General features: G+C 39.0%; 1 protein-coding gene across 1 annotated transcript in view; it reads right to left on the minus strand.

Moving 5' to 3' along the window:
* The window catches only part of MANBA (mannosidase beta), a 147365-nt gene that overhangs the window by 35458 nt on the left and 92113 nt on the right, over positions 1-19794 (minus strand). Inside the window, 3 exon segments of the mRNA XM_033214886.1 lie at positions 5247-5414; positions 9533-9619; positions 11638-11755. Of these exon segments, the coding sequence (XP_033070777.1) occupies positions 5247-5414; positions 9533-9619; positions 11638-11755 (373 nt within the window).

The following is a 19794-nucleotide window of genomic DNA, read 5'->3' on the forward strand; positions in this document are numbered from 1 at the left end:
CATCAAATCTCTTTTGAGTATTTCCTATGAGCCAGGCATGCAGTTCTTTCTATGTGCTGGAGGTTCAGCAGACAGCCATGGTGACCCTCTTGGAAGAGTGGATGGCAATCTAGTGCTGAAACCAGGTACTGAACAAGTAATTATAAGTATGATGAATGTTTTGAAGGAAAAGTGCAAGGCTCGTTGGGAATGTAAAACATATTGCAGAAGGCCAGTAAGGCCTCCCTGAGAGATAGACTTTCAGAAAATAATTTTCTCAAATTTTCACCATTATGTTTCACTTTTTCTTGGTATATCGATCCATAATTTCATTTCTTGTTTCTCTTCCATTATTTAAAAAAAGAAAAATCCTTAACCCTTTCCTTTGCTAGACTCTCTGTATTCTGGTCATCTTTCTATTTTGCTTTCGTACTACAGCCAACAAACTATCTTCCACTCTTTTTTTTTTCTTAATCTCCCTCTATTGCCCTTTTCCCTTAGATTCCTTAGGACTCCCCTTATCCTAATAAAAAGTCCCTTTAATCCCTTGCAGTCCATCAGATTTCTTTACCATCCTCTCATTCATAAACCCCTGACATTCAATTCCTGATCACGTCACTCCACTGAAATGTTTTTCAAAAATTACCCATGAACTTCCACTTACTAAATATAGCAGTTCTTTCTGTCCCCACTCATTCCCTCTCTGGTGTGCAATAAATGACCCTATTTAACACCTATTATTTCTGAAGCTCTCTCCACTCCTGGCTGTTTGTTCACAATTCTTCCACATTTCAGTTTCCCCCAACCTTCCTGATTCTTCCTTCTCCAGCTACCCTCTCCATCCCCAGATGGACACTCCCTCTCTCTCAGGCTTCTCTTTGTTCTATACCCTGTCCCATGGCTTCCCCTCACAAGGATGTTCTGATTACTCCTAGCCCACACCTGCACACTTGATCTCATGTTCACTGCCACACTTACATTCCTGATAACCAGCTCCACATCTCTCCCTGTGTTGTTTTGCCAACATCGCAAATCCAACCTTTTAAAGCAGAATTGCTTGTTTACTAATTCCAAACCTATCTGACTATGCTCCCTTTCTTGCTGATGGTACCCAGAGTGCAGTCATCTTCAATTTCTCCCTCTCCTACCTCCCACATTCAGTCACTCTGAGTAGCAGCAACTCTACATGCAGATTTTTTTTCCATCACCTCATTTCCAATCCCACACCACTGGACTCCACTACCTATGACCTCCACGACCTTGAGGACTTAATGACTCTAAAATAAATATATCACCTACACTCCAGGGAACTTCTACAAATTAAGTAAATAAATTATACAAAGCACTTATATAATGAATTTTTTTTAAAAAAAATTGTTAAAGGACAGAATGTTGCTCTGCTGCCCAGGCTGGAGTGCAGTGGCACGATCATAGCCCACTGCAGCCTCGACCTCCTGGGCTCAAAATAAACCTCCTGCCTCAGCCTCTCAAGTAACTAGGACTACAGGCACACATGCCACTATGCCCAGAGAATTTTTTAAATTTTTTTGGAGACAGGGTCTGGCCACATCACCCAGGCTGGTCTCAAACTCCTGGCCTCAAATGTTCCCCCTGCCTCAGCTCCCAAGTCACTGGGATTACAGGTGTAAGCCACCACATCCAACTTTAATTTAATATATTAATATATAATAATATTAATTAATATAATAATTACAATTCACATATTGATCCCTGACATCTCAGTAATTGGAGTTTTAGTTATTGTAACTGGTTTCCTTGTCTAGAACCTCTCACCTCGCTAATATTTGCTAGTAAAGTTATCTTCCATAACATGGACCAGATAAAGTTCCTCCTCTCCTGCAAAATGTCCACTAACTTCCCACTGTCTACTGAATAAGCTCAACTCCATAATATGACTTAAAGTCCTTCTATGGTCTGCTTCCAGTCTTTACTACCTTCCACTCTCCCACAGGAATCCAGGAGTCCCTTGCTCTTAGCTACCAGGCACTGCTTGCCACTCATTATACATACCACCCACTTTCACATCTTTTTACCTTTATTTACATTGTTTTCATGACCTAAAGTACTACTAGACAACACTTTGCCTCAAAATTCTCAACCTGTAAGGTTTGGCTTGAATGTAAACTTTTACTTGAAAGCCTTTTTAGACTCTTTCAGTTAAAATTAATGGTTCTGCCACACAGTTCCCAGTATTATGAAGCTACATTCTTTATAGCACTTTTTTCACTGCCTAAGGTCTGATAATTTTTTCTCTGCTTCCCTTTCACAGCAGACTGTAAGCTCCACAAGGATAAGAGTGTCCCCACAGCATCGGGGATGAGGCTTTGCACTTGGTAATAGGTACTTAGTAGATGTTGGGTGAATTTAAAAATATTAAAAAGTATGATGAAATTATAGGTGATATTAAATGTTTAAAAATATTTTTGCTACAACGGCTTTGAAAACATTGAAGAAGGCCAGTCAATTGGCCTTGATTGATCAAGCTTGACAGATTTCCCTTCATTCCTTGAGATTCTTGAGAAATTTGGTAAGCTGAGCCATGCAGTAAAATTACAAACAAGTCTCTACCTAAAAATATCTGGCTTTGATGATGCATTATAATTTCCTTCCATTTATAAATCATTTATTCTTAAGGTGTGGTTATTTGTTGCAGATCTCACAGATGACATCTCTCTAAGTCATGACCTTAAACACTTATTTGGACCAGGAAATACCACAAGGTGATCCAACAGAATGGCCATTAAAAAAAGCATGTGCAGTAGGAAACCAATCATTATAGCCAATTTATAGATGAATCAATTTATGCTGCTTTACCTTTTTATGATGCCTAATACTTTGATGGAAATTAAAAGCAGTAGTGATTATGTAGCATTTCATAGTGCTCATCTTCAAAAAATTTTGCAAACATCAGTTACTGCTCACAGCTCATTTTAAGATAAATAAGTCCCTAAAGAGAAAGGCATATCTCCATTTCACAGGTGAAAAAGAAATGGCCCAAAGAAGCTAATTTTTTAAAGCTTAAGAAAGTAGTGTTAAAATTAATGATCAAAATGTATAAGTGTCTGAAGACCTACCTTGTTGAACAAAACCAACAAGGATGATGATGATGATGGCTAGTCTTAATTAAAAGGTTACTGTGGGCCAGCTGTGGTGGCTAATGGCCTGTAATCTCAGCTCACGAGGTGGGTGGATCAGGAGGTCAGGAGATCAAGATCATCCTGGCCAACATGGTGAAACCCCATCTCTACTAAAAATACAAAAATTAGCTGGGCGTGGTGGCACATGCCCGTAATACCAGGTGCTCGGGAGGCTGAGGCAGGAGACTTGCTTGAACCAGAAGGCAGAGGTTGTAATGAGCTGAGACCACGCCACTGCACTCCAGCCTGGCAACAGATGAGACTCCATCTCAAAAAAAAAAAAAAAAGTTACTGTGAACCACCATCTTCCAGTAATTCACCACAACGATGACACACAAAGCAAAAGAGGAGAGGCACCTGATACTCTCTAGGTCTTTTAGAAAATATGGAGTTGTTCCTTTGGCCAATATACATGTGAATCTACAAGAAGGGTGATGCAGACATCAGAGGAATGCATCTGGTTCAAAAAGGAATACCCCACAAACGTTAACATGGGAAAACCAGAGGAGTCTACTGTGCTTGCCAGCAGGCTGTTGGCACTGTTGTAAACCAACAAGTTAAGTGCAAGATTGCTGCCAAGAGAATTAATGTGTTGAGCATATTAAGCACTCTAGGAGCCAAGATAGCTCCCCAAAACTCGAGAAGGAAAGAAAGGAAAAGAAAAAGAAGGAAGCCAAACAGAAAGGAGCCTGAGTTCAATGGAAGCACAGCTGGCTCCACCCAGAGAAGTGCACTGTGAGAACCAATGGAACAGAGCCTGAGCTTCTAGAACCTGTTCCCTATGAATGCATAGCATAACAGGTGTTTAAAAAATAAAAGAGCTCTGGATTGTAAAATTTTTTTTTTTTGTTAAGCAGAAATGTGGTGTCCCCTCCCCCAAAGAAATATTTTAACTTAAAAAAAAAAAAAAAGGTCACTATGTGTCAGACTGAGACATGTACCTTCCATCCATTCTCTCACTTAGTCCGCATAACAACTCTTAAAAGTTAGCTCCTATTTTTAACCTAACTTTATAGATGGGAAAAGGAAGATGAAGTAACTTGCCCAAGATTACATAGACAGGAAGTGACCCAGCCAGGATTTCAAAGCATGAGTACTTAACCACTATGCTATAAAATGAAAATCCTCAGAAACTATAAATCCATCAGACATGAAAAACACAATACCAATATTGTGAATAAAAAGATTATAAAATGAGTGTTCTGTAAATATTCTTTAAAACTTGTACCATCACATTTTGTGCATAGAAAAAATTATTCATGACACATGACTTAGTATATCAGGTAAGTTATATATTTGAACTCACGTTTTTTATGAATTTTCAGTGAAGTTTCTTCTCATAAATGGAATAGCACCTACAACTGGGCATGTTTACGTGCTAATATCACATACTATTTTAAAAAATAGATGCCTTTTCAAATTGCTTCCAGATATACCCAGATATTTAAAACATCTATTTACAGACACAACAGTGTAAAGACAACCAGATTATTAAATCACATGTTAAACAAAGTTTTTCAAAAGTTAAAACTTTTGAAGGCATTACTGGAAAAAAATGCTTTTTCTCACAAAAAGGCCAATTTATATTAACATATGTCTGTATAATATGCCAATCAGACAAAAAGTGGTGCAAAGAGAATCACTATAGAGCAAGGGCCATACAGTGGGGTTGGAGACCAGCTCTCGCATCTCTCTTTGTCCCTTAAATCACATACCAGGATATTCACATGTGATATATACCAAATTCTACTTTAACACATATGATTACAGAATTGTAGAAGTGGCATATCAATAATCATCTAATCTAGAGATTCTAAGGGCTTTCTGGGATCCACGGATGGACTCCAAGGAGCATGTGACAACCTAGCATTGTAAGCACTGCATTGGTGTATGTGTGGAGAGCGGCACAGATAAGTTCATCCTCCAAGAAGTCCACAGCCCATAAATCCTTTCATCTGCTGCTGCACTACAATGGGATACTCTGTAATCAAACGATACTGTTGAAGACAGCCCTAAAAAGGGGCATAAAACATACTATACCAGTATTCAAACGTATCCATTTTAAAGATACATTCTTAAATTCCACTGCATTAAAAAATCATTACTTACTGCCAATACGAGCTCTCTGATGTTTTTCACATAGAGTGTCACATAGTCCTTGATGTAGATTGGCCGGTCAGTGAAACTGATATGGTACCAATTCATCATCAGCGCCTCCTCATTTTCATTATTGCCACTCCATATGATGACAGAAGGATGAGATTTCAGTCTCTTGATCTGAAAATTAAGAAAATATAAAATGATTTTCAAAGAGTTAACATAAAATACTCAGAGCTATAACTACTCATAAAATTAGAGCCCTTGCATTTTTGCACATAAATTCTTATGTGCCAAAAACCTAATTTGAAAATGGCTAGTCATGTTAGCTGTAGGAATACATTTTAAGTAATCTCTGAGATTATTTTTAACTAAATTTTATAAACACTGATACATAGGGTTTCTCTTCTCTGCTATATAAAAACTGAAGATAATATAGCCCCTTTTTTAGAAAGAGAAAGAAAAAGGGAATGAATAAACTCATCATTATGTGGATTGCTACAAAGAAAACTTTCAGGAAATACAAAAGGCAGGAGACATTATATTTGGGGGATTGGTTCTTAAGAGCAAATTGGAGTTCTGTGTGAATAAACAAATGAGGCAAAGCAATCACTACCACTGAAAGAGGGACAGAGGTTCCTGTGCAGGCTCCACCAAGATCAGAAAACCAGAAGGAGAACTAGAGAAGGTTTTACAAAGCAAGTGAGTACTAGAGGTATGCTGGCAGTTAAAGACAAATATGGAATGCTCTAAAGGAAAACAGATTAGGGTAATCAGGGTGATGTCTCCTGAAATAACTATCAATGTCATGTCCTGAGAAATCAACATTAAGTTACTGAACATATTTAAATATAAAAGGGAAAATTGGAGAATCCACCTGAAAACTGTGCCACATGAGGCCTGCATAAACTGAGCTCATCTGGGCTGGCCCAACATAAAGGCAAAAGGATCCACTTGTGTTATGTTTGCACTGGACAGACTCAGACATGCCCCTTCTTCTAACACACTAGGACATGTGCTCCAGTAGAGAGCAATTAAATTCCTCTGAGAATGGCAGAGTGAATCAATGGTCAAGAAAAATTCTTTTAGAACATGCTTTGGCAATGTTACCTCATTGATATTTATAGGTTCACTTTCACTGTCATGCGTGATTACACTGATGGCCCCCCACTGATGCTCTCAATGTGTTCTCCGTTCAGGAAGCTCAGAAACTCATATAGATGAAATAGAGATGCACTGAAGGTATATTAAAGAGATATGCTTCATTTTTTTTTTAAAAAGTAAGTCTTGTGTTTTTCTCAGCCAGCCATATAAACACTATCTCTTTTTTTGTCTTTGTACATGCCCAAGAAAGGGACAGCTGCTACCTGACATATTATGTCACTGACATATTTATGCCACTGATGAAAAAACAAATATAAATCCTTAAGTGGCAAAAAGCTTCAGTGACACCGTGTTACACACAACCTTTAAGCTGACTTAGACTTTTATGGTAAGCTTTACTTTAAAATTTTAACAAACTCTGCATGAAATGGCTCTCCTTATCTTTAATAATGCATCAAAGAACTGAAGATACATAGATGTTTTATTTTAATTATTTATATGAAAGAAAACTAAAAATAAAATTGAAATGTTTACAACCTGTGTAACTATAATTAATATGTTTAAAGTTATTCATTCATCCACTCATCTATCCACTTGGTAAATAATCCACAGAGTGGGGACGCAGAGGGGAATGAGCCCTAGGACTCAGGGAGATGACAGTCTTGCAGAGGTGACAAATCCTTGAACAAGTAATTCAAAGTGTGATGTATGTCTCAAAAGGCAAAAAGGTTTTTCCCACGCTTAAGGTAAGAGGGGCCAAAGGAGAACAAAGGAGGTGGCCCACAAGGGCAGTGAACGGGGAAGATGTTCCAGGACATAGACAGCAAGATGGAGATGGTTCCTGAACAGGTGCAGACACCAGCTGGACGCGGTCCCGCACAAGAGGATCTTACACCTTACCCAGAGGGCAAGAAGCCACCTCAGGGGAGCTGTTGGCAAGGGAAGGCGTTTGATTATACTTTTCAAACATTTTATTTTAAAATGAAACACAGTTACAGAAAACAAATTATGATATGGTGAATTATTATAAGGCAATCACCCTTGTAGCCACCACCCAGTGCAGCCATGCCGGAAGCCATCCATGTGCCTCTTCCTAATCACAGCCCCTTCCTCCTTCCAAAAGTAACCACTATCTCGAGTTTTATAGTGTTATAGAAATCGCTTCCTTGCATTTCTGTATGGTTTTTCACAAAATATACATCTGTAGACACTATGTTATGAACTCTAGATTTTAACATACTTGATGGGTTCAATTCATTGACGTCCTTATCCTTATTGAATCTCAAATCGTCCACCTTTTGGTTGCTCAGAGTCTCTCAAAAATCCTTTTGACATAACTTCGATAGCTTCCTTGTTATCTGTATGTTGAGATATTCTAGGATCAGGGTTCTGAGCAGGAATGTGGTGTGACTTAAAATGTGTCAGTGGAAGATGACTTTGGCAGCTCTGTTGAGTATGCACATATTGAAAGAGACCAATGCTAGGGAGTCCAATCAGAAAACAAATGCAATGTTTGAGGACAGGGAAAAATAAGATTTGAACTAGAGTAGTAAGTATGGGGATGAGAAAGTAAATACAAATACAAGTAACATTGGTATCAAAAAATTGTCTCAATTTTAAAACCAGATGGATGTGGGAGGTGAGGAAGAAGAAAGTATCAATGACTTTCGTATTTCCTGCTAAAAAGAAAAATCTTGAAAGAGTGCATTGTGTAAAAGATAGTAGATGTACTCTGAAGACATGCTGAGTTAGTGGGACAGCTGGTATTATTTGTTATTTCTCTTGTACTGCAGGCCTTACATGTATTATCCTATTTAATCTTTGAAACAGTTTCACGAGGAGTGACATCATACTAGAGTTATAGATACAGAAATTGAAGCGCAAGAGGTAAAGTGACCTCTTTATTTTAAATATTTAAGGTTGCAGACTCACCATTCAAGAAGAAATATCAAAAGATTTGTTCTTTGTATATCAACATTGCAAAAAATCTGGCAGACAGTTGGACATGTGAAATTGAAATCAGAGTCAATAATTATCCACATTGTAGCTTCACCTGAGGTTACCGAGAAAATTGATGTGTTTCTTTCTTTAACATGTTGCAGAGCACTACAAAAACTCAATATGTCTCCACAGTCTTGTAAACTCTTTACAAGGTAGGGGTGATCTCCTGGTGCAATGATCATTTCTAATGGATGCTAATGAATCAGTCCAATGTTTCAGTAGTATTTTACTAGCATATGATATACTCACAAGTTGGTTCCTAAACTGTATTTTGGGAGTACATCATGATTCAGAATTTTCTTGTATTGACAAGCATCCCATTCTGATTCCACATGGAAACCCATGCCATGCACTTAATATTTAGGGGAGAGGAAATATAATGCAATCTGTGTTTCAAAGCATGATCATCCCCTAAACAGATCTTGTTGCAAAAATAAGTATATTCAGCACACAGCTCATAAACCTCAGATCTGTGGCTAAAACTATTAGTTGATAATATTACATTAACACCGCTGCCATTTGTAAAAAGAAGATATCCAGGATTATCTAATATATTTCCTGTGCCAGACCTGGAGTCAGCCATTTCTCTAAGAAGCTTTTCTCTTAACAGGAAAGATTACTTCAGTATAAGAATACTCAACATTACAACATTGGGCATTATTTCTAGGTCTTTTCAGTAGACAGAGAAAGCATATAATCATTTCCTTGCATTTATGTATTCGTGAATATAAGTATAAATGTCAATATGTAGAATCCAAAATAAACCAAGGAATCAACGATCGATTTAAACTTTTCTCCTGAGCAATTCAAATAGTGGTGTTGCTGTTTGCTGAGATGGAGAAAACTTCAGAAGAAGCAAGATTGTCGGGCAGCAATATGAGTTTAGTTTGTACATGTTACACTTCAGATGCCTGTTAAACCTCCAAGCAGAGGCACCAGGTAGGCAGTTGGATATAAGAAAGAGGAATTCAGCAGAGAAATCAGGACTGGGGATAAATCTGGGAGTCATCAGCCAATAGATGATGGTAAAGCCATGACACTGGGTAGAATCACCTAGGATGTCAATTACCTGGCTGTGTAATATTTCATGGAATGTAGTAGAGAACAAAAACCAAAATGAAGCAAGATTTAACAAAAGGCAATACTAAAACATATTATGTGTTTTATTTCTTCTTGGAAGGGTAATAACATACCTGGTAGGCAACTTCTGCTGTCACTGAATCCAGGAAGCCCTGATCAGTTGGATAAAGGGCACAGGCAAACATAAAATCCTGCCATACCTAGCAAATCAAATAAAAGGGAATGCAACACTTCCATAAGTTTTATTACACAGAAGAAAGTCTTCATTCTGAGCTCTGGGCATTACCTTTCACACAAATGAAAAATTAAGTTAGCCTGATGAGTGTGATCATTGGGGCACCATTATGCGTAAAGTCACCCAGGAAAGGTATCAAAGACATTAAGACTTCCCAGAACTGCACAAAAGTGTACAGAAACCTGAGAAGAGAAAACCCTAGGCAGGTATAAAAGGGAAGACAGAAGAATTTGAAAAAGAAAAAATGTGTGAAGGGGACATAGAATGAGGCTTCCCTCCAACCCCTCCTCACTTCTAATTCATTCCAATTTTCACCAGGCATTTGGTATTAAGAGATGCACCAGACTGGTAAGAATCATACTTCATGTATAAAGGAATTATCTTTTCATAGACAAAAGGATTACTACATGCACACTTTAGTAATGAAACTACATCAGTCCCTTCCTAAGGAAGCCGTGTGATGCAACGGTTAAGAACACAGCCCCTGCTGGGAGCAGTGGCTCACACCTATAATCCCAGCACTTTGGGAGGCTGAGGGGGGCGGATCACCTGAGGTCAGGAGTTCGATACCAGCCTGGCCAAAATGGTGAAACCTTGTCTCTACTAGAAATACAAAAATTAGCCGGGCATGGTGGCACATATCTATAATCCCAGCTACTTGGGAGGCTGGGACAGGAGAATTACTTGAACCCGGGAGGTGAAGGCTGCAGTGAGCCAAGATCGCACCACTGCATTCCAGCCTAGGCAACAGAGCCAGACTCCATCTCAAAAAAAAAAAAGGTCATAGCCCCAAAGCAGCCTGTCTGAGTCGGAATTGGATTCCACCATAAACAGGCTGTTAGAGTTTGGGTAAAATATTTAACCTCTTCATGTGTCAGTTTCTTTATCTGTAAAATAGGATAGAGAATAGTAACTACCTCACTGAATGGGCATGAAGATAAAATACGTAGAGCACTTAGAACAATGTCTGTCCTAGCACTCAGTGAATATTATAGAATAATATCATTGTCACAATGACCATCAGCATTATCAATATTAGTATAATTCCTTGTCTTCCGTGGCATTCTTTGTATTTTAGAACAACAATAATAGAACTAACAGAATATATTTTCTTTGCTTTATCCTCACAATTACAAAACATGTTAAAAGTACTTAATAACAATATTAGGGCCAGGTACAGTGGCTCGTGCCTATAATCTCAGCACTTTGAGAGGCCGAGGCAGGTGGATCACCTGAGGTCAGCAGTTCAAGGCCAGCCTGGCCAACACAGTGAAACCCCATCTCTACTAAAACTACAAAAATTAGCTGGATGCTGATTTACTAAAAACACAAAATTCAGCACACGCCTGTAATCCCAGCTGCTCCGGAGGCTGAGGCAGGAGAATCGCTTGAACCCGAGGTGGGGAAAGGCGCAGTGAGCTAAGATTGCACCACTGCACTCTAGCCTGGGCAATAGAGTGAGACTCTGTCTCAAAACAAATTAAAAATAAAAAATTAGAAAAAAATTTCGAAAAACAATATGAAACACACCTTTACTTAGTTTCATTATTTTTCTTCTCTTTAGGTTTTGTCAGATCTCCTTTAAGTGTTTTAAATATTTTCTTTTATTTTCTATGCATACTTAAATATCACAAAGAAAATTATTTTAAAAGTAGGTATATGCATGATATAAACGTTATGCACATGTACCCTAGAACTTAAAGTATAATAAAAAAAAAAATAAATAAATAAAAATAAATAAATAAAAGTAGGTATATGTGTACTGGGATATAAATAATTTACAGGATATCTATCATTTAAAAATAAATAATTATGGTAGTTGCAATCACCTGTGGCTCTGGGTTTACAAGATGCCATTTATTCCTATAGCCCCAAATGGAATATCTGGCTCTGAGACAGGGGCAACTGCATCATTCAGAACATTGGCAATGAAACTGAGGACAGAGTAACTTATCAATCTATAAAATGCTATCAACTTCTCACCATTATTCCTAGTTCATCACAGAGTTCATAGAATTCATCCTGCTCATAAATTCCTCCTCCCCAAACCCGAAGAGTATTCATGTTAGCATCCACAACAGACTGTAAAAGGAGCTGTAACCTGTAGAAGACATTTTATAAGCAAATCATAACTTGGAAAAAAAACAGATAAACACATTTCTAGTCTCTGTTAGAAAAACATACTCTAAAATCATGATGGTTTGGTTATAATATAAATTAAAGAAAGTGAGATAAAATTATATACACATTAAATAACCACATAAACAAACAGAAAACCTATGGGTGATATCTTTACCTATTAAATTTTACCTATTTATTTTATTATACTCTTTTTAAAATTAAATTTATGTTTTATATTTATTCCTACAAAAAAATACAGTTGTAAGCCTTGGAAAGTATGCACTAATTTTATACAAACCCTCCACACTATAAAACAAAATCAAGACTTGAGTATTAGTGCCTAGCACCTGTATCTCCTTTTATACAATTCCTCCGGCCCAGTATTTCTTTCTCTAGTAGATTTCCTTTATACTTTTTCCAATTCCTATTCACATTACCCTCAGGAAAATCTAGAAACTTACAGGCAGCTTGAGAGCATGTACCTTCCCTCCATCCCCACAACACTGCTCAAGCCAAATAACAGGATGGGCAGACCTAGAGCACTGAGGGCTCAGCACAGGCACCACTGCAGGCTTACCAACTGGACCAGCGGGGCTGAAGGACCACAGCCAACCCAGCCCCAGCTGGGAGGGGAGAGGAGCATTTGAAAAGGAAAAGATAGAGCCAATTATCCCGTGGCTGTGTCTGGAGAAGAATTTCATTTTCTTATGAAATCTAAAATAATATACACATTTTAAAATAAAAGGAAATTACTACAACTTTTGGAAAAAATCAGGTTCTAGTTACTGATCACATTTACATTCTAAACATCAAATAATATACTACAGTGCACATTTCTACATTTGTAAATATGCTAAAATGTTATCTAATTTAGATAATAAATAAGTTTAAATGTGTTTATTTTCATTTCATAAAGTTTATTTTCAGCATCACAGAGATGTAAGTTTAGGTAAAAGTGGTTCCAAGATGGCCGAATAGGAACAGCTCCAGGCTACAGCTCCCAGCGTGAGCGACACAGAAGACGGGTGATTTCTGCATTTCCAAGTGAGGTACTGGGTTCATCTCACTGGGGCATGTTGGACAGCGGGTGTAGGACAGTGGGTGCAGCCCACTGAGTGAGAGCTGAAGGAGGGCGAGGCATCGCCTCACCCCGGAAGTGGGAAGCGGGAAGTGGGAAGTGTAAGAGGTAAGGGAATTCCCTTTTCTAGCCAAGGGAAACCATAACAGACAGCACCTGGAAAATCAGGTCACTCCCACCTTAATACTGCACTTTTCCAAGGGTCTTAGCGAATGGCACACCAGGAGATTATACCCCGTGCCTGGCTCAGAGGGTCCCACACCCACGGGGCCTCCCTCATTGCTAACACAGCAGTCTGAGATGGAACTGCAAGGTGGCAGCAAGGCTGGGGGAGGGGCACTCACCATTGCTGAGGCTTGAGTAGGTAAACAAAGTGGCCAGGAAGCTCGAACTGGTGGAGCCCACCGCAGCTCAACAAGGCCTGCCTGCCTCTGAAGACTCCACCTCTGGGGACAGGGCACAGTCAAACAAAAGGCAGGAGAAATCTCTGCAGATTTAAAAGTCCCTGTCTGACAGCTTTGAAGAGAACAGTGATTCTCCCAGCAAGGAGTTTGAGATCTGAGAACAGACAGACTGCCTGCTCAAGTGGGTCACTGACCTCCGAGGAGCCTAATCGGGAGGCATCCGCCAGTAGGGGCAGACTGACACCTCACAAAGCCAGGTACCCCTCTGAGAGGAAGCTTCCAGAGGAACAATCAGGCAGCAACATTTGCTGTTCAGCAGTATTCACTCCTCTGCAGCCTCCGCTGCTGATACCCAGGCAAACAGGGTCTGGAGTGGACCTCAAGCAAACTCCAACAGACCTGCAGCTGAGGGTCCTGACTGTTAGAAGGAAAACTAACAAACAGAAAGGACATCCACACCAAAACCCCATTTGTACGTCACTATCATGAAAGACCAAAAGTAGATAAAACCACAAAGATAGGGAAAAAACAGAGCAGAAAAATTGAAAATTCTAAAAATCAGAGTGCCTCTCCTCCTCCAAAGGAACACAGCTCCTTCCCAGGAATGGAACAAAGCTGGATGGAGAATGACTTTCCGTCCATCTCTCAAGACATCTTAAGTCTTGAGATAAGAAGGCTTCAGACAATCAAACTTCTCCGAGCTAAAGGAGGAAGTTTGAACCCATTGCAAAGAAACTAAAAACCTTGAAAAAAGATTAGACGAATGGTTAACTAGAATAACCAATGTAGAGAAGTCCCTAAATGACCTGTTGGAGCTGAAAACCGTGGCACAAGAACTACATGACAAATGCACAAGCTTCAGTAACTGATTTCATCGACTGGAAGAAAGGGTATCAGTGATTGAAGACCAAATGAATGAAATGAAGTGAGATGAGAAGTTTAGAGAAAAAAGAGTAAAAAGAAATGAACAAAGTCTCCAAGAAATACAGGACTATGTGAAAAGACCAAATCTATGTCTGATTGGTGTACCTGAAAGTGATGGGGAGAATGGAATCCAGTTGGAAAACACTCTGCAGGGTATTATCCAGGAGAACTTTTTTTTGCCTAGGCCCAAAATAGCAAGGCAGGCCAACATTCAAATTCAAGAAATACAGAGAACGCCACAAAGATACTCCTCTAGAAGAGTAACTCCAAGACACATAATTGTCAGATTCACCAAAGTTGAAATGAAGGAAAAAATGTTAAGGGCAGCCAGACAGAAAGCTCAGGTTACCGACAAAGGGAAGTCCATCAGACTAATGGCAGATCTATCGGCAGAAACTCTACAAGCCAGAAGAGAGTGGGGGCTGATATTCAACATTCTTAAAGAAAAGAATTTTAAACCCAGAATTTCATATCCACACAAACTAAGCTTCATAAGTGAAGGAGAAATAAAATCCTTTATAGACAAGCAAATGCTTAGAGATTTTGTCACCACCAGGCCTGCCCTACAAGAGATCCTGAAGGAAGCACTAAACATGGAGAGGAACAACCGGTACCAGCCATTGCAAAAACATGCCAAAATGTAAGTCCATCGATGCTAGGAAGAAACTGCATCAACTACCAAGCAAAATAACCAGCTAATATCATAATGACTGGATCAAGTTCACACATAACAATATTAACCTTAAATGTAAAAGGACTAAATGGTCCAATTAAAAGACACAGACTGGCAAATCGGATAAAGAGTCAAGACCCATCGGTTTGCTGTATTCAGGAGACCCATCTCACATGCAGAGACATACATAGGCTCAGAATAAAGGGATGGAGGAAGATCTACCAAGCAAATGGAAAACAAAAAAAGAGCACAGGTTGCAATCCTAGTCTCTGATAAAACAGACTTTTAACCAACAAAGATCAAATGAGACAAAGAAGGCCATTACATAATGGTAAAGGGATCAATTCAAAAAGAAGAGCTAACTATCCTAAATATATATGCACCCAATACAGGAGCACCCAGATCCAAAAAGCAAGTCCTTAGGACTAACAAAGAGACTTAGACTCCCACACAATAATAATAGGAGACTTTAACACTCCACTGTCAACATTAGACAGATCAATGAGACAGAAAGTTCACAAGGATATCCAGGAATTGAACTCAGCTCTGCACCAAGCAGACCTAATAGACATCTGCAGAACTCTTCACCCCAAATCAACAGAATATACATTCTTCTCAGCACCACATCGCACTTATTCCAAACTTGACCACACAGTTGGAAGTAAAGCACTCCTCAGCAAATGTAAAAGAATAGAAATTACAACAAACTGTCTCTCAGATCATGATGCAATCAAACTAGAACTCAGGACTAAGAAACTCAGTCAAAACTGCTCAACTACATGGAAACTGAACAACCTGCTCCTGAATGACTACTGGGTACATAACCAAATGAAGGCAGAAATAAAGATGTTCTTTAAAACCAATGAGAACAAAGATACAACATACCAGAATCTCTGGGACACATTTAAAGCAGTGTGTAGAGGGAAATTTATAGCACTAAATGCCCACAAGAGAAAGCTGGAAAGATCTAAAATTGACACTCTAACATCACAATTAAAAGAACTAGAGAAGCAAGAGCAAACACATTCAAGCAGAAGGCAAGAAATAACCAAGATCAGAGCAGAACTGAAGGAGATACAGACACAAAAAACCCTACAAAAAATAATGAATCCAGGAGTTGGTTTTTTGAAAAGATCAACAAAATTCATAGAGCACTAGCAAGACTAATAAAGAAGAAAAGAGAGAAGAATCAAACAGACACAATAAAAAATGATAAAGGGGATATCACCACTGACCCCACAGAAATACAAACTACCATCAGAGAATACTGTAAACACCTCTATGCAAATAAACTAGAAAACCTAGAAGAAATGGATACATTACTGGACACATACACTCTCCCAAGACTAAACCAGAAAGAAGTCGAATCCCTGAATAGATCAATAACAGGCTCTGAAATTGAGGCAATAATTAAAAGTCTACCAACCGAAAAAAGTCCAGGACCAGACGGACTCACAGCCGAATTCTACTAGAGATACAAGGAGGAGCTGGTACCATTCCTTCTGAAACTATTCCAATGAATAGAAAAAGAGGGAATCCTCCCTAACTCATTTTATGAGGCCACATCATCCTGATACCAAAGCCTGGCAGAGACACACAAAAGAGAATTTTAGACCAATATCCCTGATGAACATTGATGCAAAAATCCTCGATAAAATACTGGCAAACCGAATCCAGCAGCATATCAAAAAGCTTATCCACCATGATCAAATGGGCTTCATCCCTGAGATGCAAGGCTGGTTCAACATATGCAAATCAATAAACATAATCCAGCATATAAACAGAAGCAAAGACAAAAACCACATGATTATCTCAATAGATGCAGAAAAGGCCTTTGACAAAATTCAACAGCCCTTCATGCTAAAAATGCTCAATAAATTCGGTATTGATGGAATGTATCTCAAAATAATAAGAGCTATTTATGACAAACCCACAGCCAATATCATACTGAATGGGCAAAAACTGGAAGCATTCCCTTTGAAAGCTGGCACAAGACAGGGATGCTCTCTCTCACCTCTCCCATTCAACATAGTGTTGGAAGTTCTGGCTAAGGCAATCAGGCAGGAGAAAGAAATAAAGGGTATTCAATTAGGAAAAGAGGAAGTCATATTGTCCTTGTTTGCAGATGACATGATTGTATATTTTGAAAACCCCATTGTCTCAGCCCAAAATCTCCTTAAGCTGATAAGCAACTTCAGCAAAGTCTCAGGATACAAAATCAACGTGCAAAAATCACAAGCATTCTTATATGCAAATAACAGAGAGCCAAATGATAAGTGAACTCCCATTCAAAATTGTTTCAAAGAGAATAAAATACCTAGGAATCCAACTCACAAGGCATGTGAAGGACCTCCTCAAGGAGAACTACAAACCACTGCTCAACAAAATAAGAGGACACAAACAAATGGAAGAACATTCCATGCTCATGGATAGGAAGAATCAATGTTGTGAAAATGTCCATACTGCCCAAGGTAATTTATAGACTCAATGCCATCCCCATTAAGCTACCAATGACTTTCTTCACAGAATTGGAAAAACCTACTTTAAAGTTCATATGGAACCAAAAAAGAGCCTGCATTGCCAAGACAATCCTAAGCAAAAAGAACAAAACTGGAAGCATCATGCTACCTGACTTCAAACTATACTACAAGGCTACAGTAACCAAAATAGCATGGTACTGGTACCAAAACAGAGACATAGACCAATGGAACAGAATAGAGCCCTCAGAAATAATACCACGCATCTACAACCATCTGATCTTTGACAAACCTGACAAAAACAAGAAATGGGGAAAAGATTCCCTATTTAATAAATAGTGCTGGGAAAACTGGCTAGCCATATGTAGAAAGCTCAAACTGAATCCCTTCCTTACACCTCATACGAAAATTAATTCAAGATGGATTAAAGACTTAAATGTTAGACCTAAAACCATAAAAACCCTAGAAGAAAATCTAAGCAATACCATTCTGGACACAGGCATGGGCAAGGACTTCATGTCTAAAACACTGAAACCAATGACAACAAAAGCCAAAATAGATAAATGGAATCTAATTAAACTAAAGAGCTTCTGCACAGCAAAAGAAACTACCATCAGAGTGAACAGGCAACCTACAGAATGGGAGAACATTTTTGCAATCTACTCATCTGACAAAGGGCTAATATCCAGAATCTACAAAAAACTCAAGCAAATTTACAGGAAAAAAACAACCCCATCAAAAAGTGGGCAAAGAAGCCGGGCGCGGTGGCTCAAGCCTGTAATCCCAGCACTTTGGGAGGCTGAGACGGGCAGATCACGAGGTCAGGAGATCGAGACCATCCTGGCTAACACGGTGAAACCCCGTCTCTACTAAAAATACAAAAAACTAGCCGGGCGAGGTGGCAGGCGCCTGTAGTCCCAGCTACTCCGAAGGCTGAGGCAGGAGAATGGCATAAACCCGGAAGGCGGAGCTTGCAGTGAGCTGAGATCCGGCCACTGCACTCCAGCCGGGCGACAGAGCAAGACTCCGTCTCAAAAAAAAAAAAAAAAAAAAAAGTGGGCAAAGGATATGAACAGACACTTCTCAAAAGAAGACATTTATGCAGCCAACAGACACATGAAACAATGCTCATCATCACTGGTCATCGGAGAAATGCAAATCAAAACCGCAATGAGATACCATCTCACACCAGTTAGAATGGTAATCATTCAAAAGTCAGGAAACAACAGGTGCTAGAGAGGATGTGGAGAAATAGGAACACTTTTACACTGTTGGTGGGACTGTAAACTAGTTCAACCATTGTGGAAGACAGTGTGGCAATTCCTCAAGGATCTAGAACTAGAAATACCATTTGACCCAGTCATCCCATTATTGGGTATATACCCAGAGGATTATAAATCATGCTGCTATAAAGACACATGCACACATATGTTTATTGCGGCACTATTCACAATAGCAAAGACTTGGAACCAACCCAAATGTCCATCAATGACAGATTGGATTAAGAAAATGTGGCACATATACACCATGGAATACTATGCAGCCATAAAGAAGAATGAGTTCATGTCCTTTGTAGGGACATGGATGAAGCTGGAAACCATCATTCTCAGCAAAGTATTGCAAGATCAGAAAACCAAACACCACATGTTCTCACTCATAGTTGGGAATTGAACAATGAGATCACTTGGATACAGGAAGGGGAACATCACACATCAGGGCCTGTTGTGGGGGGAGGGAGGAAGGACAGCATTAGGAGATATACCTAATGTAAATGACGAGTTAATGGGGCAGCACACCAACATGGCACATGTATACATATGTAACAAACCTGCACGTTGTGCACATGTACCCTAGAACTTAAAAAATAATAAAAAATAAATAAATAAATAAATAAATAAAAAGATGTAAGTTTACAGATCCAATTAGGAAATATTATTTTCTTCCAAAGTTCTATTTCTTCAGTCTCAGGGAAAAACATTTTAAATTTTTTTCCTAGATCTAGAACTTTTAAGATTATATTTTGTTTTTAAATAAATTGCATTGTGCATATTTAAGGTATATGACATGATGTTATGGGATATATATAGATAGATAGATAGTTAAAAGGTTACTACAGTGAAACAAACTAATGTACTTACCATCCTATAATAGGTGTCCCAACCCCCAGGCCACGGACTGGACCGTGGATCAGGCAGCACAGCAGGAGGTAAGCAGCAGGTGAGCAAGCATTACTACCTGACCTCCTGTCAGATCAGCAGCAGCATTAGATTCTCATAGAAGCAGGAACCCTATTGTGAACTGTGCATGTGAAGGATACAGGTTGCATGCTCCTTATGAGAATGTAATTCCTGATGATCTGAGGTAGAACAGTTTCATTCCAAAACTATCTCCCCACCCCCCACCCCCTACCCGTAATCTGTGGAAAAATTGTCTTCCATGAAACTGGTTATTGGTGCCAAAAAT

The sequence above is a fragment of the Trachypithecus francoisi genome, unplaced genomic scaffold, assembly GCF_009764315.1.
Source record: "Trachypithecus francoisi isolate TF-2019V2 unplaced genomic scaffold, Tfra_2.0 Lachesis_group1, whole genome shotgun sequence".
NCBI classification, from domain to species: domain Eukaryota; kingdom Metazoa; phylum Chordata; class Mammalia; order Primates; family Cercopithecidae; genus Trachypithecus; species Trachypithecus francoisi.